This window comes from Chiloscyllium punctatum, chromosome 8 (genome assembly GCF_047496795.1).
Source record: "Chiloscyllium punctatum isolate Juve2018m chromosome 8, sChiPun1.3, whole genome shotgun sequence".
Classification (NCBI taxonomy): domain Eukaryota; kingdom Metazoa; phylum Chordata; class Chondrichthyes; order Orectolobiformes; family Hemiscylliidae; genus Chiloscyllium; species Chiloscyllium punctatum.
In genome coordinates this window covers 65,507,520-65,530,385 of record NC_092746.1, presented here as the reverse complement: position 1 = coordinate 65,530,385, position 22,866 = coordinate 65,507,520, and the positions used below count along the sequence as shown (strand labels likewise).

Sequence of the window (22,866 nt, the reverse complement as noted above, 5' to 3'; positions counted from 1 at the left end):
TCCACCACAGAACATATCAGATGGCCTCCTTCTTTAGAGACCGCAATTTCCCTTCCCATGTGGTTAAAGATGCCCTCCAACGCATCTCATCCATGACCCGCACCTCCGGCTCAAACTCCAGCCCTCCAACTGTAATAAGGACATCCTGCTCCTTGGATTCTGCCTGACCTGCTGTGCTTTTCCAATACCATTCTAATCTTGACTCTGGTTCCCTTGTCGAGTTTTCCTACATCTTGTTTCTTTGGGAAGGTTGGTAAGATGGGAAGCTGAATGTTAATGAGGCATGTTGTGGCATTAATAATGCCTTTAACAAGTACTAATTGACAGCTCTCCACTGCCCAGAGAGAATCTCGTCATGCCACTGGTGAAAAGTATAAAAAGTGGATTGACTTACACCAACATCAAGATGGGCCTCGACAGATTTTTCACCTGATTCTGCCACATATCTCACCTTGGCCCATGACACTCAAACCCCTGTAGGATTCCATCCAAAATTACAATTTACAGAAGTGATCCTGTGTTAAAATGTTAATGCTAATACATTCAAAACAGAATCAGCCCTATCGTGAACAGTTCTCTGGTAATAATGTGGAATGAAACAGCAGACTAAGCTGAAGCTGGATTTGGCAGGGTTTGTGTTGCAATGGGAAATGTAAGTAGTTGTCAAAATGTTGAAACTACTTGGGAGGTGGGAACCTGAGCATGAGGGAAAGTGCCAATTATACACAATGACTGAACAAGTAGAGCATTGTGTTTGTATTCAGAGGCATAATTTTAAAAAAGTGGTGGATAAAGTGTAGAGTAGAGCTGTATGATATTATTAAGTATCATTTTCAAGGAAGGGAAGACACGTTTTCTTTATAAAATTGTTAATGTCAATACACTTAATGTTTATGATCTCCATATATCATGGAAAAAAGCTGAAGCAATGAAACAATGGACAAAGTTTATAAGCAATCTATAACAACGCTCATGTTAAATGTCATTGGTTTTCAATCAACAAAAAAAATGTTTTCAGGAAGATATCTTAGCATATTTAGCTCAATCAGCCAAATAATTTCCAGAAGCTCAACTTACCTGCTGCTGAGAATAAGATGGTATGTTTATATTAGCCTAGAAAGAAGATTGATAAGCAAATTCCTCTTCAAATTGAATAACTCAGAAGGCCTGTGCATCAAAATTTTAGATGCTACAAAATTAGCCAGATATTGACAAGACTTCATTTACAAAAAACAGATATTGAATTATTAATTGTACACAAAGTCCAGCTTCTTCCCCTCTGTTATTTGACTTGACCTCTCAAATTTCAAATCTAATATTGATCTTGCTTTTTATGCACTCTCTTTGCAGCTGTAACTTTGTATTCCTCGCTCTGTTCAATCACACTATGATCTTTGAATGTTAAGACCTACCTGTACTACACGCAAAACAAACTTTTCACTGTACATATGTACATGTGACAATAAATCAAATCAGATATGATCCATCTCCGGAATACGTAACAATTCCACAGTTCATTTCAGGGACAAGATTTGTTGATACTCTAGACTGAAAATCCAATCTGTAAAATGTTGTTTCTTTCTACCAATTGGAAAGCATTATCAAAGAAATGGTTGCACTCTTGGAGACTTTCCTTTTACGAACATTACTGCACCATTCCCAACTGATCCATTTGAAACTTCAGTGTCCAATTTGGAACATTACCATTCCTAGTCAAGCAAATTCCAGTTTCAATTCTTGGTCGATGCTGAATAACCAGTTTCAGTAAATGGCAGCCTCAAAGCTGCAATTGACTGAGAACTTCTTTTATCCAAGAAACTGAAAAGTCTGCCAAGGTTCCTGTCCCTAATTATTATCGAAGAACTCATTCTCGAAAACTCAGGTAGGAATAGGATCAACCAGGATGCCCTCCGATGTTAACCAACTTACAAACATTTGTTTTTAAATCCATGTTTTGTGACTGGCCATTTGAAGAGGTACCAAAGGATCAAGAACAGAAAACCATGATATAGCAGGAGACAAAGGCACCAGGAACTGAAGGAAAATTGGAGAAATTAAAAGCACTGCTGTATTAATTAAATACAACATAACCAAGAGACTTAAAAATGCATGAGCTATGTGCTGGAGGGATAATTAGGAAAATGTACAATTGTTATTTGTGGATATACTGGGGATCTTCACTGAGAACTGTAACCAAATAAAAGATAGAACAAAGTTCACCAGGGAAGCACGATATCCTGGACTAAGACATAAAGACACTCAGAGATAAAAGGGACACTTATCACCATTGAATAAATCATTGGCTAGTAAGCATCAAGAACTTTGCATAAAATGCCAATTTATTTTTCCTTCGATTAAAAATGTTTAAGGAATACGGCCATATGGTGACGTTTTATTAAATTACCTGTGGATATAAAATCATGAACAGTATATTTCCTTATGCTCCTGGTGAAATTCACCCCTTGTGATTTGACATGTAAAACTAGCTCAAGTGTGATATCCATTTTAAACAAAATGATTAGTAACATTGAAATTACTGAACTAAACATAGACAATACTCAGTGGCAGCAGCCATCCAGTGTCTGAAATGAACATTTCAGGGAGCCAGTGAAATGATCTCTTTCATTTGAACCGACTGTCTATTTCGAACGTTTTCCATTTACTTCAGATTTATGGCTTTCATGATTTTCCTTCTTCTAACTCTGATTATTATTTTGCTTCGAAATTAAAATGGTTAACCAACTGTGTCTTACCTTATTTACAAAACAAAGAAAACGCAGGGAAAGGAAGAAGACAAACATTTTCTCTGACTGCTATTTCTATGAAAATTATAAACTCATTCTGCTCGTATGTTTTCATGAGATCATTTGAGATGGTGAGAAGAGAAAATACAGATGATAAATGACAAACCTCCCCAGGACCTGTGTAAAACACCAATTGATGAATGATATTTCAAATGACTTAGAGGTCACAACAAGCAGTTAACCAACATAATAGTAAGTGCCAAGAGTGGGAGATGTTCCTGGTTAACCAACTCAGGAAAAGCAATTGGAGCTTCTCTTTAATTCATTTATGGTTTGAGGGTTTTGCTGGCTAGATCAGTATTTATTGCCCAACCTTAATTGCCGAGGGGGCAGTTAAGAGTCAACCACATTGCTGTGGTTCTGGAGTCACATATACACCAGACCAGGTAAGGACGGCAGTTTCTTTCCCTAAAAGACATTAGTGAACCCAATGGGTTTTTCCCCTGTCAATCGATAATGGATTGCAGATATTTATTGAATTCAAATTCCACCACCTGCCAAGACTGCATTTGAGCCTGGGTCCCCCAGAACATTACCTAGGTGTCTGATTGACAGTCCAGAGATAATACCACGAAACCACTGCTGTACCATCCATCATTTTACCATCATTCTCCACAGTCTTAGATCAAATTTGCATGTAAAGATGCATGTTGTCATGACAACTTGGATTTCTTGGCTGAGCTGGGGCTAGAGGTGCTGGTTGACACAGCGTTTCAACAGTGCTGGAGATCACAGCCAACAGCATGTAGTTCAACTCCTATTCCAGTGGCGGTGAATTCCAGGCCTGCCTCTTTGAACTGTGGTGAAGATTGTGGCACTCTGGTTTGGTCTTGCCTTCAGCAGAGAACTGAAGAAGAATTAATAGACCTCACAAGACATAGGGTAGAATCTTATCGGGCTCTGAGCAATGAGGGCTATGGCGAGATTTGTAGCAGAAACAGATGAGAAGTTTGTTGAGACTAATTCTGATGTAGGGAACATTTCACTCCAACTTTTATGCTTTTCCCAAGTAATGTCACAATTTTTCTTTAGGCATCAGTGAGTTGACAGTTAAAGGAAGTTATCTCTTTTAAGTGTTTGTTAACAGCACAATCACCTCCGTAATATTCAGCTTCCTATCTTACCAAACTCGCTAAACCGAGAAATGTCAACGTGGAAGTCGGAGCGGGTTCTTGACAAATTCAATTCACTGCTTGCTCCAAAGTATTTCCCTGTTGGACATCAGGATTATTATCTCAGGATATTCTTCATGGGCATGAGCAAAATGCACAGCAGACATTGGTGTCAGAAGTGTCCCAATCTCTAAGAATCCCCATGGCACATCTCCAAGCTAAATACAGTTTGTTTCTGCACTTCAGCACAGCACCTTGGGCTGTAGCAGCATCTATCATTGTAACAATGCAGCAAGATCACAGTGTGGTCAGGAGCATGCACCCAGCTCATGGGCTGGACCAGGCTGTATCTCTGGGCTGTATACTCGCTTTCATTGCACACATACACTCTGAGCTTACCTGCATGCTCACACCATCCCTGCCCTACATTGCTTTGCCTTGTTTTTTGTGCTTTGCCCCCTTGAGGCCAGCAATATTAGGGACATGTTATTTCTGCCTTGCCTTGCCATTTAGCACCAACAGAAAGAAAGGAAGTTTGTCATAGCTATCAGCAGGCTTCAGTCAAGTCAGGGGGTTAGCCTTCACTTTGAGGGTCCCAGATTCAGAAGGAGAAGGGCAGACTCCGATACCAGTCCTGGGGGTTGAAAACAGTCAGCCAACTATTTGGGATGTTCAGAGTTAGGACACTGTCTGCATAAGGGCTGAGGAGCTGAATGTCAGGCAGCCCGTCATCTCAAGTCTTTCTATCCTGTTAGGGCCTGTATTCCTCTGGAATGAGGGACAGGTAGTTATTATGGGAGATGAAAGTGGGTGGCGCAGCTATGACTTTTGATGCAAATGAGGAAGTGTCCCAAGTGAGTGAGTGTGTAAGCAGCACAGAGAGCGCATGGGGTTAGTGGGGTCGGGGTTGGAATAGGTGAGTGAGGAAAGATGTTGCAGGAAATAGAGAGGTGGAGCATGAGCCTTGTGGGAAGTGGGTGCAGTCGCAGAGATAAACTGCATGTGAGGTATTAGAGAGAAAATGATGACCCTTACGCTGGTGGAGTGGAGAAGGACAATGAGCTTCTTCCTCCATTCCTCCAGATGGCTTGGACTGCACTGGCCTGGATGGCAAGCTCAGGTAAGGCCGGAAGGATCTGGTATTGTAGCCTCCTCTGCTGGTGCTGGGGCATGAGGAGGTCCCATGGCTTCGCCATCCTCTTCAGCAGGGATACCAGGTCCCTGCCCAGAGAGTGGGCACCAATTTCCCCTGTCTGCCATGTCCAAGGCAAATGTCAGACCCTGAGCAGGGCAGCTCCAGACTGCCAGTGGGGTCTGGGTGTACAAAAAGCTCATGAGATGGCACAGACACAAGGGATACCAGTGAAATCTAGGATTGTTAGTGAGTGGTGAGCTGTTTTGGGAATCATAGAATCCCTACTGTGTGGATGCAGGCCATTGAGCCCATCAAGTCCACATCAACCCTGTGAACAGCATCCAATCCAATCCCTGTAACCTTGCATTTCTCATGACTATTTCACCTAACCTACACATCCCTGGACACTATGGGCAATTTGGCATGACAATCTACCTAATCTGCATATCTTTGGACTGTGGGAGAAAATCAGAGGAAACCCACTTAGACACAGGGAGAATATACAAACACCACACAGTCACCCAAGGGTGAAAGTGAACACAGGTCCCTGGTGCTGTAAGGCAGCAGTGCTACCCACTGAGCCACCATGCCAAACAATGGTGTGTGATAAGATGGAGCCAGAATTGGATGTGAGGGATGGGATACGCAGTTAGTGAGGCCGTTTTGGTAAAATATGGTGGGAAAGAATGCTAGTCCTTGCAGCAGAAATTTCTCTTAAAAACATTTGACTCAACTCAGACTCAGCGAAAGAAATCTAAGATTCAACCCACGATAACTGAGTCAGCCAGTAGGTGTCACTCAGTCTGCTTGCTCGACGATTTAAATCAATGGCTTCTTGACTCATCAATTATTAAAATAAGTTTTCATCCATTCCAGGATAGAACTGAAAATTTGGTACTGACTCAACCCACCCTGTTATCAGAATGCAGCTCTAACCTTAAGGATAATGCAGGGGTGTATTTTGACAATAGTTTTCAAAGCAGGTTTTTAAATATGTTGAAACTTTTCCCTGCACAGAAACGAATCTCACTCGCATTATACAGCTTTGGAGTGCGTTACTTTGAATGAAAATGGCTGATGTTCTTGAATAACTTGCCTTTATGCTGCACCTTTAATACGACTGGATGACGTTACCAAAACCCCATAGAATAATATAGCAGAAAAAGATGTTTGATGAAGATACCATTGTAAAGCTATTTAATTAGCTCCACCTCCCAGATCTTCCTCCATCACCCCATTGTTTGTTCTCTCTTCAATTATTTGTCAAACCCCTGTTAAATAACCCCTGTTATTGAATCTGCTTCCAACATACTTTCTAGATCAGAGCAGCTTACTACATAAAAGAAATGTTTCATGTCAATGCTAGTCCTGTTGTCGACCATTTCAAATCTGAATTCAGTGGTTACCTGTCCTTCTGTCATTGGAATTAACTTCTCCTTATTTACTTTATAAAACCCTTTGAAATTTTGAACACCACTACCAAATCACTACGTAACCATCAGCTCTAAGGAGAATAATCCAACTTTCCATTGCCCTCACCGAACAGAAGCTCCTTATCCCTGGTATCATTCTAGTAAGTATCTTCTGCACCCGTTCTAAGGACTTTACATCCTTCCAAAAATGTGATGCCCAGAACTGAACATGGAGCTGTACACTGAGTTAGGCTGTTTGTCGTGTTTTATAGATGTTTAATATTATTTGCTTAATTTGCAAAGCAAGGGACTCCATTTGATTTTTTTTAACAACTTTCTCACCTTGTCCTTACTTTTCAAACAGTTGACTATATATATTCCTAGGTTTCATTGATCCTTATCTACCACCATCTAAAGTTCTATCATTCAGTTAATACACTTGTTTAATTCTTCCAAACACAATGTATCACCTCCTTACTTTAAGCTGCCATCAATCTGCCGATTTCACCAGTTTATGTCCTCCAAGCCTGTTACCATTCTCCTCACCCATAATGACTTACCTTTTTTCACCAAACTTTGAAATTCTGGCAATAGTACTGAAGACTTGTGCTCCACAAATTATTATTCCCCTAGCCAAGCTGATCTAGTATAATTACAACATTTATCCAGCAATGCGGAAAATTGCTCAGATATGTCCTGCATTCAAAAAGCAGGAAACATCCAACCTGGCCAATTATCGCCCCATCAGTCTACTCTTGATCATAGTAAGGTGATGGAAGGTGTCATCAATGGTGCTATCAAGCAACACTTTCTTGGGACCAACCCGCTCATCTACAATCATTTTACGTTCTGCCACTCAGCTCCTGGCCTCAATACAGCCTTGGTTCAAACATGGACAAAAGAGCTGAATTCCAGAAGTGAGAGTGATTGCCCTTAGCATTACAGCTGCATTTGATTGAGTGTATCATAAAGGAGTTCTTATCAAATTAGAATGAATGGGAATCAGAGGAAAGATTCTACGCATTTTAGAGTCTCGCCTGGTACAAAGGAAGTTGTACCAGGTACAAACCTGGAAGTGGACAGCTGGTATCATTACAATGAAGCTATTGAATTTTCATATACAAAATCTACTTCTTTCATGTCCATTAGAGAAGGAAGCCTGCTGTCCTTGACTCCATTGGTTCACTGCATTATGGTTTTGCCTTGGCAGTCCTGTGAAATATCTAATTAACAATTCAGTAGGAAACTAGACCATGGGTAATAAATACAGCTTTACCAGTGATGCCCAGATCCTGAGGATGACTTAAACATAATTATATTGCAATTCAATGTATCATTAAAAATAGACATTTGTCTACTGTAACTAGGAGAAAGTGAAGACGCAGATGCTGGAGATCAGAGTCGAAAATTATGGTGCTGGAAAAGCAAAACAGGACAGGCAGCATCCGAGGAGCAGGAGAGTCAATGTTTCAGGCATAAGCCCTTCATCAGGAATATCATTAATACACATAATGTACTTATTATCAAATGTCATTCCTTATGCCCGAAACATTGACTCTCCTGCTCCTCGGATGCTGCCTGACCTGTTTTGCTTTTCCACCAGCACAATTTTCGACTCTGATCTCCAGCATCTGCGTCTTCACTTTCTCCTAGTTACAGTAGATAAATGTCTATTTTTAATGATACATTGAATTGCAATATAATTATGTTTAAGTCATCCTCAGGATGTGGGCATCACTGGTAAAGCTGTATTTATTACTTATGGTCTAGTTGCCTACTGAATTGTTAATGAGACATTTCACAGGACAGCCAAGGCAAAACCATAGTGCAGTGGAGCTGGAGTGCTTAGTGAACCAATGGAGTCAAGGACAGCAGGCTTTCTTCTCTAATGGACATGAAAGAAGTAGATTTTGTAAATGAAAATTCAATAACTTCATTGTAATGATACCAGCTGTCCACTTACAGATTTTTGTCAACATACTTCAGATTTTGAAACTGCTGTGGTAAGATCTGAACACTTATCATTTAGGTTGTTAGTCCAGCTGGACTAATAGTCCGTGGTGTAACCATAACTTTACTGTGGCCCTATCAATACGTTTATTGCCTTGAGGTAAAGTACATAAATAACTTCAGTTTTTCACACTAACTGTGCGACTTTGTTTGTTGGACTAGACTAGAATCTAGTTTATTCCAAAGTTAACTTTTAATCAAGTTCACACTTGATGCAAATTTGATAAAAAGTTAAGATTAGTAACCTAATCTTAACTTTTTATCAAGTTCACATCTGGTACAAAACAACATGAAGGATGAATACATAAAGCATTCCAAATATAGATTTTTAATACAAAATAAATATATATTGAAAGCATTTTGTCAGCAGTGTAGATTTTAGATTGGATTACTTACAGTGTGGAAATAGGCCCTTCGGCCCAACAAGTCCACATCGACCCTACGACCCTATGTTTAAGTCATCCTCAGGATGTGGGCATCACTGGTAAAGCTGTATTTATTACTTATGGTCTAGTTGCCTACTGAATTGTTAATGAGACATTTCACAGGACAGCCAAGGCAAAACCATAGTGCAGTGGAGCTGGAGTGCTTAGTGAACCAATGGAGTCAAGGACAGCAGGCTTTCTTCTCTAATGGACATGAAAGAAGTAGATTTTGTAAATGAAAATTCAATAACTTCATTGTAATGATACCAGCTGTCCACTTACAGATTTTTGTCAACATACTTCAGATTTTGAAACTGCTGTGGTAAGATCTGAACACTTATCATTTAGGTTGTTAGTCCAGCTGGACTAATAGTCCGTGGTGTAACCATAACTTTACTGTGGCCCTATCAATACGTTTATTGCCTTGAGGTAAAGTACATAAATAACTTCAGTTTTTCACACTAACTGTGCGACTTTGTTTGTTGGACTAGACTAGAATCTAGTTTATTCCAAAGTTAACTTTTAATCAAGTTCACACTTGATGCAAATTTGATAAAAAGTTAAGATTAGTAACCTAATCTTAACTTTTTATCAAGTTCACATCTGGTACAAAACAACATGAAGGATGAATACATAAAGCATTCCAAATATAGATTTTTAATACAAAATAAATATATATTGAAAGCATTTTGTCAGCAGTGTAGATTTTAGATTGGATTACTTACAGTGTGGAAATAGGCCCTTCGGCCCAACAAGTCCACATCGACCCTACGAAGAGCAACCCACCCAGATCCACTCCCCTACACCTAACACTACGGGCAATTTAGCATAGCCTAGTCACCTGACATGCACATCTTTTGACTGTGGGAGGAAACCGGAGCACCCGGACGAAATCCACACAGACATGGGGAGAATGTGCAAACTCCACGCAGCCAGTTGCCCAAGGTGGGAATTGAACCCAGGTCTCTGGCACTGTGAAGCAGCAGTGCTAACCACTGAGCCACTGTGCCGCCCATTTTGTTTGCGTGGATGCATTAAACTTTGCATAGAATGTATTTATATTTAAACAGATCTTGTAGTATATGGCTTATTCTCAATTTGACATTTATGAGGATGTTGGATGATGTTGTTTTAAAGCAGATGAAGACTCTGCCCCTAAATGTTCCTGATCAGCAAATTTTATGAGAAATTACATTCATGGCTGAAAATGGGCATTCCCACTGCTTCTCCAAGCTCTGGCCGAAATCAAAACTATCCAGCTGAGTTTTATGCAAGGGTTGGGGTCCAAATGATGTAAAAACATCAAGAACTAGCCTTCCCCTGGCTAGACTGGTTCACTTTGTACCTACTTAATGTCTGTCATGCCACAAATTGACTTGAGCTAAATGCCTGCTCCCATCAAACTGCTGGAACAATGAGATCATTTTTGAGTCAAGAACCTGATTTTCCAATTGATGGATTTTGTCAAGGCTCTTTTCCAGAGGCCTGGTATTAGCATCCTTCCTCCTGACTCACCAACCATTAGGAAGAGGGATGTTAGATGATGCATCCAATCTGCCGAAAGAAGGGCTTGTAATTAAAGGGACAGAACAGGGTTGCAAAGGCTTACTGGGTGTGGACGTTTGAGGGTGTGACATTTGCAAGAATGCATAGGAGATTTGGGAAGACTGCTCCCTGTGCTTTACATTCTTACCTGGAGGACCTGCTTTGAAATCTGAGGAATTGCAGTGAGGTTTTTTTCCCAAAGGTGGGCAGTGCGGGGCAATGTTTACAACCAAGCAGATGTGGATAGAAGCACCAGGGAAATTGGCAGCAGTTGTGTAGTCCCAGAACCTTGAGGTAGTGCAGCAAGGCAATCCTGGATCTCAAAAGTAATGACACTCACATTTTGAGGTGCCAAGCCACACATTTGGAAATGCCCAGCATTCTTCAGCACACAGCACTCTGCGGGCATCAGACCATGCAACCCTATTCCCTGTATTCTCTGCAGGCATCTCACATCCCCATCAGAGTGGCTAACATTTGCACACAAACACTTCAAAATGTCATCCTCTCGCATCCTTGCCTCCCAGTTACCTTCACAAATGGTGCCCTTCATTCTTTCCTGTGCAAACCATCATGAACAATCAGACCTGTTTGATTTTCTTGTTCCAAAACATGAGTGCACATAACTTAGAGAGAGGCAGAGATCAGGGGTGATCCTCCTGTGAGAAGTACATTGAAGGTCATTGGCAATGGACTGTACATGTTTCCCAAATCCACTGGAAAGCAGAAGCCTGCTGAGACACCGATAATCAGAAATAGAGAGAGCTGATCTTTAGCCTGCAGTCTCTGTTGAGGCTTTCACCTTCTTTCAGTTAGATCGCACTTTCCATCCCCTCTGCTATTTGACTGAAGAAAAGGGGACCAAGTGCTGTTGCTTGTGTTATTCCTGCTGCTGCTGAAGCAGTGGTTGTTTGACTTCTACTCTTGTCTCTAGGGGTGGATGGTGAAGTTGTATAAACTGTGCCATAAACTGAACTCATGCTCCTGGTAAAGGCTGAGAGCTGAGAAATGCAGCTGATGGTGAGTGAAATGCTAGGCAGGGGAAGTGTTTCCCAAGGAGCTGGCAATCAGCTGTCAGGCCATGCACTGTCTGAGCAAGAAAATGCTTTGGAGTGGAGTCTCACTTTTGATCATGGCTGGAGCTCGTCCCTTTCACTTCCCAGCCTGTCAGTTTCACTGAAGTAGCTCTTCCTGTTGTTTGCACACCTTGGTGACCCTGGTGAGGTGCAGACACAGCATGGAAGTTATGCACTTTCGGGCAAGAGAAATTCACGGTTAAAAAGGCTTTTTAATCGGCTCGATTGCTTTTCCGTTAGACCCACAGAGGCACGGATTCTGCCCCAGAGATATCAGAAAGAGGGTGATGTAATATTGGGTTCCCAGCACAATATGAGGCACAGGACTTTCTCACCTGGAATGCATCAGATCTCTGGTCTGCTGCTCTGGGAAAACTGCACTCTGACTTTTACCTTCTAAACCAATGCTGACATGTCACAAATTCCAGCAGGTGATTAATAGAATTTAAGGACCTTCACTTGTACAGTTTGAGTTTGAATATTTTACTGACCGCTTGTGTAAATATTATCTCTGGCCTATGGGGTGTAGAATAGAATTTAATCGAAACGTTGAATCTGATTTGTAATCACATTTGGAAGATTATTGCTAGCTACATTTTGAGTGCAATTATAGCCTCAGGGCCTTTCATTTCAACTGCATATATATTTGTTAAACTTAACTAGAAAAATATATATAGCACTTTAGTATGTTAAGATAGTTGGCATTTTGAAAACCAATCATTAAGAGTGATTTTCTTGCAGAAACAATTTTTTTTGAAATTTGTGACTTGATTAGAATAGGTTCTCTACAGTATGGAAACAGGCACTTCAGCTCAACAAGTCCAAACCAACCCTCCGAAGGGTATCCCACCCAGACCCATTACCCTACATTTACCCCTGGCTATGGGCAATTTACCAATTTACGTAACCTGCACATCTTTGGATTGTGGGTGGAAACTGGAGCACCTGGAGGAAACCCACGCAGATACAGGGAGAATGTGCAAACTCCACACAGTCACCCGAGGTAGGAATCAAACCTGAGACCCTGGCAGTGTGAGGCAGCAGTGCTAACCACTGAGCCACCCTGCCACCCCACTTGATGGATCAAATAACCTTTTGGTATGCTGCTGCACTCTGAAAGCTCGCACAGTTCACGCGGTGAGACGGCAATATTTAGTACTGCAAGGCTGGAATGCAGCAAATATCTCTAATCCATTTAGTTTTAAGTGTGCATCCTTGGAACTACCTGCCTGGTATTTGCAGCTCCCACACAGTCAAGTTAAAATAATTTTGAAGATCCAATTTCTCCACATTTCCATGTGCCACCACCATCTAAAGCTGCTCTCGGATCTTCTTTTCCTTCCAACCCTTTGTGCGACAGTGTTCGAGTATGTAAAGATTGCATTTCCTACTAGAATCAAAATATGTATTTGATAGTCACCACATATTGTCATATAAAGATATCTTTCTTCATTAGTCAATGGAAAGCTTTATTCTTGGAAGGAGGATATATGACTCATATGCATCAGAATCAATGTAAAAACACAATGATGCTTCATCACATTTTATATTTGCATCCATAAGAACAGTCTCACATAAACATTTTTCCTCAAAGGTGGTGTCTCTTTCAGTTCCATTTGTGAGTATTAAATATTTCATGCTAATCAAATTTAAATGTTTTACTTTTAACTTAAAAGAAATTGGTTCAGTCAGTACTAACCAGGTCTCTATAATCTAGATTTCTTCCTTAATTGCAACTTAATTAAGCATTTACCTATGTTTTATTTTCTTGTAGCCTCTTTGAAGATGAGATTATGTCATATATTCCAGCGCATGTTTCATTTCACCCAGGCTACAACTACTCTCCTCGTTGTTCCCCTGGGTCTTCACCTCAGAATTCCCCAGGTGAGTTAGGTTAACCTTTGGGTTTAGCATTAGAACTTGATAGAATGCTATTGTATCATCACTCTAACTCGAGACAATAACCCAGCAGATGTTTGAGTGTTGGTCTATGCTGTAAAAACAATCACAACAGTATTTTGCATTCAAGTTGTTCATCTTTTGTAACGTTTAATGGCCTAGATCTGGTTGCATTGTTGCTGCCTACAAGGTTTTCCACACCACAACCATATTGTGCATTTTTAGCCAGGACTTCAGACCAAAACTGAAGCAGAAATGTGCCAATGCAGACTCTTCAGCAATGTATCAACAAGTGTGGAAAAAGGCCTACAAAGAGAAGTCACATAGCCATTTCAAACGTTAGCTACTTTGATGGGATATGTGTTTTTAAAGGTCTCAAGACTTTCAATGGGTGGGTGTATGAGTCAGTAAGCCAATGAGTGAGGTGAGGTGAGTTAGTGTTTGAATCAATGGGTGTGAGTGAGTAAGTGGATAGTGGGTGGGTGAATGGGTGGATGAGTGAATGAGTGGATATTCAAGTCACATGAGGTAGGGTAAAGCCTATGGGTAAACATAGGATTTATTTTTTCTCATTCCTGGACCTCTGATTCTGTTTAATTAGAGTGCCAATGTGTCTAGAGAACTGGCAGCTCTGCTGGGTGAGGTGGTTGCTGCCAAGCCAAGTCAGACACCACAATGGTGTCACTACATGGAGATACATTGATAAGGTCAAATTAAATGATTAAATTGAAGGAGTGAAAATGAGAGGCCTTCCAGATTGGTGAGCCAGCCTCAGCTGATGCATTGCTGTGTCAGCAGGGTCTGCCTTCATGAGCTAGGCTGTTTCTTTGGGACATGAAATATCAAGCTCTGATGCCACACTCAGACTAGCACACATTGGTTGCTTCTATTGAGCCGGTCGCCCCATACCATGAGTGCCGCTACTCTCAGTTCAGCTGGTTGCTGATTTCGGTGCATGCTGGTTCAGGAAAGTTCCTTAGAGGGAAGTCCTTTAAAAAGAAGTCAGCAAAATTTGGAAATGAACATATTACCTGCAGATCCATTTTCAGGTATACAAGACCAGTTGGTCAAGTTGGCATCCTTTCAAAGATTTATTGGCTAAAATTTATCACTATTACATTCCAAGTAGGCATATCTCTGACATAACAGGACACATTGGCCTGACGATTAGTAGCACCAGAACTCCACATTTTTTGCCTCATATCATCATTATGACTTTACAGCATAAGCTTCTTATTTTGGTGTGAATAGCATCATTTTAGGATCCCCTTGATTCTGAGCCACTTATACTGGTTCCAAACAAATTATTAACAACTTCCACTCATAACGAGCATTCAGGAGTATAAAGCTGATGCTCAAGAGGGCTACTGAAATAAGAAAAGATTAAGTCTGGAAGCATTAGAAACGTTTTACTTACTTCTCTTCAAAGTTTTGAAGATATTTGTTTGCCAACAACATTTTATTCCATAGTTATATCACTGCTGTATTCCATATTGGTTCTGGAATTCCCTACTGGAATCTCATAAACTTAATCTTTCCGTGAAAGACACGAAAACTAGGAATGTGAGAACTGTTCACATCTGCCATTACTGCTTATGTCCGTCACTACTGTTCACACCAGCTAATGTCACCAGAGATGTCTTTACTTGTGTGTGCCTGAGAAACTCTGTGTAAATAGGCTCCAATTGGCTTGGCAGACACTGGCATTGTTGTGCTGCCTGTTCCAACCTATCCAGTATCCAGACTGCAACATGGGCAGACCCCTACCAGAGACTGTGACCAATAGGGGTCTTACAAATGAATTTTTCAGGAATGTATTCATTATGATCACCAGGTTTTCATGTCTGTTTGATAGGCATGCAGCGAGCAAGTGCAAGGGCTCCTGCACCATACAGGAGAGACTTTGAAGCTAAGCTGAGAAATTTCTACAGAAAGCTTGAGGCCAAAGGTTATGGGCAAGGACCAGGAAAAATCAAGTAAGAAACTTATTTTATAATTTCTTCCTGAGGCTACCAACAATATATATATTCACTCACACCAGCTGCATGGATTTTACTGAATCAGATAAACATTAGAACTTGGGACATGGATATTGAAGGACCCATAGCATTTGCTGTACCTGATGATAGATGGAAATGTTTGCATAGCTGCTGGTCCCAGCAGAATACTGATATACATTCTTGGCACACCAACTCTGTGGCAAAGGCAGAAATTTGTTATAACTTCCCAATAGGTAGAGAAACAAACAACAATAATTTAGTCTATTGGTTGTCACATCTAAAATGCTAAAATGTGACATGACAGCATATTTTTTTCCTCCTGTAAAAGAGTTTTGTGCAAAGAGAGAGAAATAACATACAGAATCACAACCAGTGTTTTTCATTGTGGTTTAGGTCTCTGTGTTATACATTTTCAATGGAAAACAGTGTCTTCTGAAGGTGAAGCCCATTTAAGAGGCTTGTTGGTATGTAAAGAACCCAAATTAAAAACACACATCGTTCTCCAACGAAAATAATTTGGGACTTCCTAAATATAGCTGACATGTGCTTTCAATTACAAACTAAAGTTCCTTGCTGAAGAAAATGTTGCTGGCAGCACTAAAACCCATTCAGCTGCCTCCGCTGCCTCACTTGAATTCTTCTCTGTCTTTGCAGATTAATTATACGCCGGGACCACTTGCTGGAAGGTACCTTCAATCAGGTTATGGCCTATTCACGCAAAGATCTGCAACGAAACAAACTGTATGTCACCTTCGTTGGAGAAGAAGGGTATGGAGCTTCTCCGTGTGTTTCATAATAAATAGATATTGTTCATTTGTCAACAATGCTGACCATGTTTCTCATTAACTACCACTTAGGGAGAGCTACAGTCAGCTGTCAAAATAACCTTCATAGAAAAGCTAACTTTAATTGTTAAAGCTCTGTTGCTAAGTGTTCTGAAGAAAGATTAATCCATTAGATACCTGATAAAGGTGGCAAACATCCACAACATAAATATTTTGCGCTCTTCTGATGTGTCTAATCAAATGAATACATCTTACATGGCATGCTTGAACAGGTTCCTTATGCAGGTTGATTTGAGATTTTCAGGATAGACAAGTAGACAAAAAGTCTGTTTCCATGCTGTACATCTCTACAATATCTCCATGACCAAATAACAAGAAATCCTGTTCAAATAATTTACATATTATATGGAGTGATTCTTTATAACAAAAATTCCAAGCATATCCACAAGCTTGCAGTCTCAAGGCTGATCTATCCCCATATCAGCAAATTTTTAATAGTTTACACATCGTGCATTAAAGATTAGTGTCAGCTAGTTTTCTTTCCTAAGTTTCAAGAGGCTATTTGACCTTTCCTGACCTTTTGGGTTACACAGAAAGCCTTTTTCTTGTTGCAGACATTGGTGATTGAATGCCACCACCACTTCCCTGGAAGTTGTAATTTTGGTGAGGAAGCAACATGCTTGCAATGCCACCCCCATCTCCCCGACCACCACCGCAGGCTGCAGAGGAGCTGAATGCCCAGAAACCTGGTTCTGATCTCTCTTTGCTGACCTGTGCTGGCATGCTTAATCAGCATTGGGCTATTCACTGACATGACTGGACTGTGTCATATTCACAATATACCAGCATCACATTAAAAAATGCATAGGTACAATTGTAAATTTGCAAATGTGACATGCATTTTTTGTACCACTGCAATCTATGTGGTGTATGTATACCTGCAATGCCATTTGAGAGGGAGCTCACTACCAACATCTCAAGGGTAGCTGGGATAGGGCGGTAAATGCTTGTCCAGCCAGTGATGCATACATCCCATAAGTGAAGTTTAAAAATGGACACCATGTTTGAAAATTTCCATCAATTGTGCCTGTGCATTTTTTGAATGTTGCTGCTGCTCCATTGCAAAACTGACACATTTCATAGCACTGGGAGCTCCAACATGCAATATTCTATTTGAATTAGTTTTGTAACGTGAAATTCCATGTGCATAACTTTAAGTTAAAATCAAAGTTGGATTCAGCATGAATTTTGAAAGTGGCTAAATGGAAGGAAAGTAACAAATCATAGTTGACAAGTCGTGGTAGAGTAGGAATGGTACTAAGTACCTTAGAACTCAGTGTTGTGATATTGAATATTTCCAATTATCTAAATGACTTGGATCTAGAAATCAATCTGATCAATCATTGCAACGCATTAGTAGTTGCAGCTAAAAACAGTGGTAGTGAGGTTGGAGTATACAGCTCAGAAATTGATACTTGTTTCATAGGCAGAACAAAACCCACCCTCATGGAAACTGTCAAAATAGCTGCAGATATAATTGAAAGAGACCCAAGTGCCTTAGTTGTTTATTACATCCAGCTAATAAAGAGTGGCAATCGATGAAGTCATAGAATATTGAACCGTATAGCTAAGAGAGCAGCATGTAAATCAGAAGTGTCAGATCACACTTTCAATGTTGGCCATTGAGGCACAAGGGAGACTTCCAAATGCTGCAAACAGTGCAAAGAAGAACACTGAAGCTGAATTTAGTGTCTAGGATATACATTATTGGAAAAGACTGGAGAAAGTTAGAACTGTCAGCCTAGAAGATAAGCAGCTGAGAGAGAGATGACTTTTCAGAGAATTGAAAAGGTAAATCCAGAATATTTAAGTTAAAGTGCAAACCCTGATGACATATATCAGTCATGGTAAATTATCAGAAATGTACTTTGTTATTCAAACAATATCAATAGTTTATATCACACACCAAGAGTGATCAGCCTGAATAATCGGCTTACAGATAGAATAGCAAATGATTTATTCTAGATCTTACAATGTATTTTATAGAAGATGGACAGGTTGATTTTTAATTACACTGCATTTAAGTGTCAAGATTGAATTAGGTATGTCTGCAAGAAAGAATGATGTGTTATTTAACTAAGTGGAATTTTGTGCTTGCCTCAAAATATGTTAACATAAAATACATATTTAGTTGTGTTCGCACACATGTTGTAATCATTATTGAGAATCATCATTAGAACAGAAGTGTTTATGCAAGAAACATGCACATATTATTATTTCACTGCCAATTACTGTTAAGGCAATGATCCAGAAGAAATAAGTGACTGTGGTAAACTATTATTCATCAAATGGAAATCAGTCAAACCTCTCATTCAAACTGATGTATGAAAATAGTTATGACACCTGCCCATTATAATTGGGACTGCACTTCATAAGTATTTGACTTGTGTGAAATACATTGAGATGTTTCTGAGATGTGGCATGGTGCAGCATACAGGTGTAATTGGCAAAATCTGACAGAAAATATCTTGTCGGCTTCCCTTGAAAGAGAAATAACATTAGAGTAGTGCTGAAAAAGCACAGCAGATCAGGCAGCATCCAAGGAGCAGGAAAATAGACATCCAGCTCCTCGGCTGCTGCCTGACCTACTGTGCTTTTTCAGCACTACTCTAATCTCCAACATCTGCATTTCCCACTTTCATCTTGAAAGAGAAATATCTTGCCGTATGTAAAATTATGAAATCATTACAGCTATTACTTGATGTGACTTCAAGGGTGTCACAGGGATTTAAAAAAAACTAAAAGGGAACCTTTGCAAGGCAGGGTCCTAGCCAGCTACAGCTTATATTATTGCTGCCATAACAAGCAGAATTATTAATGACATTTATGGTCCCCACGTCAGGTTCGAAGGTGCTGGGGCTTCAAACACGTGGCACGTATGATCTGCCTAATACCTACCCACTGGCCACAACCTGTCAGCCATTGACAAGGAGTAACAAGGACAATGGGTAGACCACATGCTCTCAGGTACTCTGAGACATTTCAGTGATTGGTGTTCACTAAAGAGACTCATCCTGTGCCTGCCACTATTGTACCCGAGACAGGCATGAGCCACATCTGGTGGGTAGCTCCGCAGCTTTCACCAGCACTCAGGTGTGAAGCATTCAAGGAGAGGGTGCTTTGATTAACCTATTAGAGACACCCCAATAAGGTCATGTGGCACGTTACCTGCCGTCCCTCGCTGGTTCCCGTTGGTCAGGCTCTGCCATTATCCTGAACTCTTCCGAAGCCCAACCTCCATCAGGTGCCCTCATCATCAGGGACTACCTTTTTGTTTATTCATTCTTGGTTATGGGTGTCTCTGGTTAGACCAACATTTATTGCTCATTTACATTTGATGTGGAGAAGGTGATAGTGAGCTGCCTTCTTAAACTGCTGCAGTTCTTGGGGAGTAGACCACCCATAATACTATTAGGGAGGAGTTTCAGGACTAGACCCAATGTAAGTGAAGGAACAGTGATTTATTTCCAAGTCAGAAAGGTGTGACCTGGAAAGTAGCTTGCAGTTGGAGGTTTTCTGACACATCTGCTGCCCTTATCCTTCTAGATGCTAGAGGTCGAAGATTTGGAAGTTCTTGTCAGGGGAGCTTAGGTGAGTTACTGCAGTGCAGTTTGTACATGGCACACACTGCTGCCACTGTGAGCTGGTGATGAGGGTAGTGAATGTTCAAGGCGTTAGATGGAGGGATGGAGGATATCAAAAAAGCTGCTGCTTTGTCTTGGAAAGTGTTGAGATTCTTGATTGCTATATGCTGCATTCTTCCACGCAAGAAGAAAGTAAGCCAAAACACTCCTGACTTGTACCGTGTGAATGGTGGGAAGGTATTGGGGAGATAGGCGATGAATTGTTCACTACCTTCTCACCTGGTCTTGTAGCCACAGTATTTATATCGCTCATATAATTCAGCTTCTGATCAATGGTAATGCCTAAGATGTTGGTAGTGGGAAAGTCAGCAATGGTAGTATTATTGAATGTCAAGGGGCAAAGGTTATATTCTTTCTTGTTGAAGATGGTCAATGCCGAGAACTTATATTTTACAAATGTTAGTGGAGGCTCAGAAGTGGTCACTGCTCAAATCTGGGGCTGTCAGCCAATTACATAGGCTGGCTGCTCTCTAAGATATTTTTTACGACTAACTGAGGGGTAGAAATCACATCTCCAGACAACTAAGGTGGATATTCACCCTGAATTGATTGCTTTCCTTACTTTATAGTCCCCCTTCCCAGCACTTTGCTGTACAAACATCAAGACACCCGTTTGACACCCTTTTCTTAGCCTGTAACATAGAACATAGAAACATAGAAAAATACAGCGCAGTACAGGCCCTTTGGCCCTCGATGTTGTGCCGACTGAAGCCTACCTAACCTACACTAGCCCAATAACCTCCATATGCTTGTCCAATGCCCGCTTAAATGACCATAAAGAGGGAGAGTCCACCACTGCTACTGGCAGGGCATTCCATGAACTCACAACCCGCTGAGTAAAAATATCTACCCCTAACATCTGTCCTATACCTACCACCCCTTAATTTAAAGCTGTGTCCCCTAGTAACAGCTGACTTCATTAGCGGAAAAAGGTTCTCACTGTCAACCCTATCTAAACCCCTAATCATCTTGTACACCTCTATCAAATCTCCCCTAAACCTTCTTTTCTCCAATGAGAAAAGCCCCAAGTGCCTCAGCCTTTCCTCATATGATCTTCCTACCATGCCAGGCAACATCCTGGTAAACCTCCTCTGCACTCGTTCCAATGCCTCCACATCCTTCCTATAGTATGGCGACCAAAACTGCACACAATACTCCAGATGAGGCCGCACCAGAGTCTTATACAACTGCAACATGACCTTAGGACTCCGGAACTCAATTCCTCTACCAATAAAGCCCAGTACACCATATGCCTTCTTCACAGCACTATTTACCTGGGTGGCAACTTTCAAAGATCTGTGTACATGGACACCAAGATCCCTCTGCTCATCCACACTGCCAAGTAGCCTACCATTAGCCCAGTAATCCATCTTCTTGTTACTCCTACCAAAGTGAATGACTTCACACTTAGCTACATTGAATTCCATTTGCCACCTTTCTGCCCAGCTCTGCAACTTATCTATATCCCGCTGTAACCTGCCACATCCTTCTTCGCTGTCCACAACTCCACCGACTTTCGTGTCATCCGCAAACTTGCTCACCCAGCCTTCAAGCCCCTCCTCCAGGTAATTTATAAAAATGACAAACAGCAATGGTCCCAAAACAGATCCTTGTGGAACACCGCTAGTAACTGCACTCCAAGATGAACCTATACCTTTACAAGAGCCTATTAATTCTACAGATAAACATCACTGTGAGGAGTCTATTCCCAGAGACTGTAAAATTTGGTTAATTTCCCAGGAGCCAACAGGTTTTCTCTGTAGAGGTAAGTCATCTCTCCTGCATTGACCTGACTTTGGTGTAAACCCATTTGCCATGACAGTGAGCTTTCTGCTGAAGTTAGGGTGACAGAGTGGGAGAAACTCCAAGGAGTTTATCCTTTATATGCTTGTGCCAATATGAAATACATTTTGATGGGAAGCCAGTCCTTGTAGTTGACTTTGTGCTAATGACAGTCAGAGCACAATATAAAAGAAACAAAATCAGATCAATTTTCAGAAATAGCTGCCAAGAAAAAAACATCTCTGTTTAAATAATGAATATCAATCAGGCGCTCATTATTTGGGAAAAATTACTGACTGTATCCATGACATAAGTGAGCAAGCAGTGTCGACATAATATTGAACTTGTTCAGTTTATTTCAGGACAGAGATAGAGATTTTTGTCACAAGATGAAAGAATACTAATTTTCAAAATCCAAGTCCACTTTCAAATCTTGTTCATGCCAAATCTTTGCACCTGAGGAACGTGAGCAGGATTAGGCTGGTTTCTATGAGCCACAATTCATTACAGGAAGAGTGTAAAATGTGTAAAAAAAAACCCACCTTCGTTTTCAGAGCCAGCAGCCCAACTTCCAAAATCACATTTCCTAAACTTTACTACTCATTCCTCCGCACATCCCTCTATATCCATACATTATCCCCATGGCACTCCATGCATTTTTATATTCTCCATGCCCCTTCCTACACCTCATGCCCACTCATTGTATCCACATGTGACCTGCAATGCCAGTCACACAATATCTGCCACAGGCAGAACTCAGAGTATCTTTGAAATTGACATTTTTACAAAACTAAACTTGTTTAAGTATCTCCTGGAGTTGTGATTGAAAGACATTACACTGCTGGTAAATTCTCACTAATACGACTTTCAAAAATGTAAGCCCCCTTAAGTGTTACATCTGTTTATAATCTTATAATAACTTCTTAAAAATGCACATCAAATTGTGACCACAGCTCCCTGCTGAGGGATAACTATTTGTATCGTTTTTGGAACTCATTCACAACAGGCTCATCAACAATAACAGTGCCTGGTAAACATCAGCAATGGAGCCTGTTGAAACTGAAAAAAAAATCTTTTTAAAATTAATTGCACATGGTGTTTAATTTCCATTTTGAAGCAGATAACCTGCCTATTAATGGAGTGGAGCATTTGTTTAAATGCATTTTTTGCTAATGGC

General features: G+C 40.7%; 1 protein-coding gene across 8 annotated transcripts in view; it reads left to right on the top strand.

Annotated features, from left to right (window-relative positions):
* Positions 1 to 22,866, top strand: part of LOC140480604 (E3 ubiquitin-protein ligase HECW1-like) — a 467,461-nt gene that overhangs the window by 351,509 nt on the left and 93,086 nt on the right. For all 8 annotated transcript variants that reach the window (XM_072575690.1, XM_072575692.1, XM_072575685.1 and 5 more), the window contains 3 exons: positions 13,294 to 13,403; positions 15,274 to 15,394; positions 16,073 to 16,186. In XM_072575690.1, coding sequence (XP_072431791.1) covers positions 13,294 to 13,403; positions 15,274 to 15,394; positions 16,073 to 16,186 — 345 coding nt within the window. The remainder of the gene's footprint in view (positions 1 to 13,293; positions 13,404 to 15,273; positions 15,395 to 16,072; positions 16,187 to 22,866) is intronic.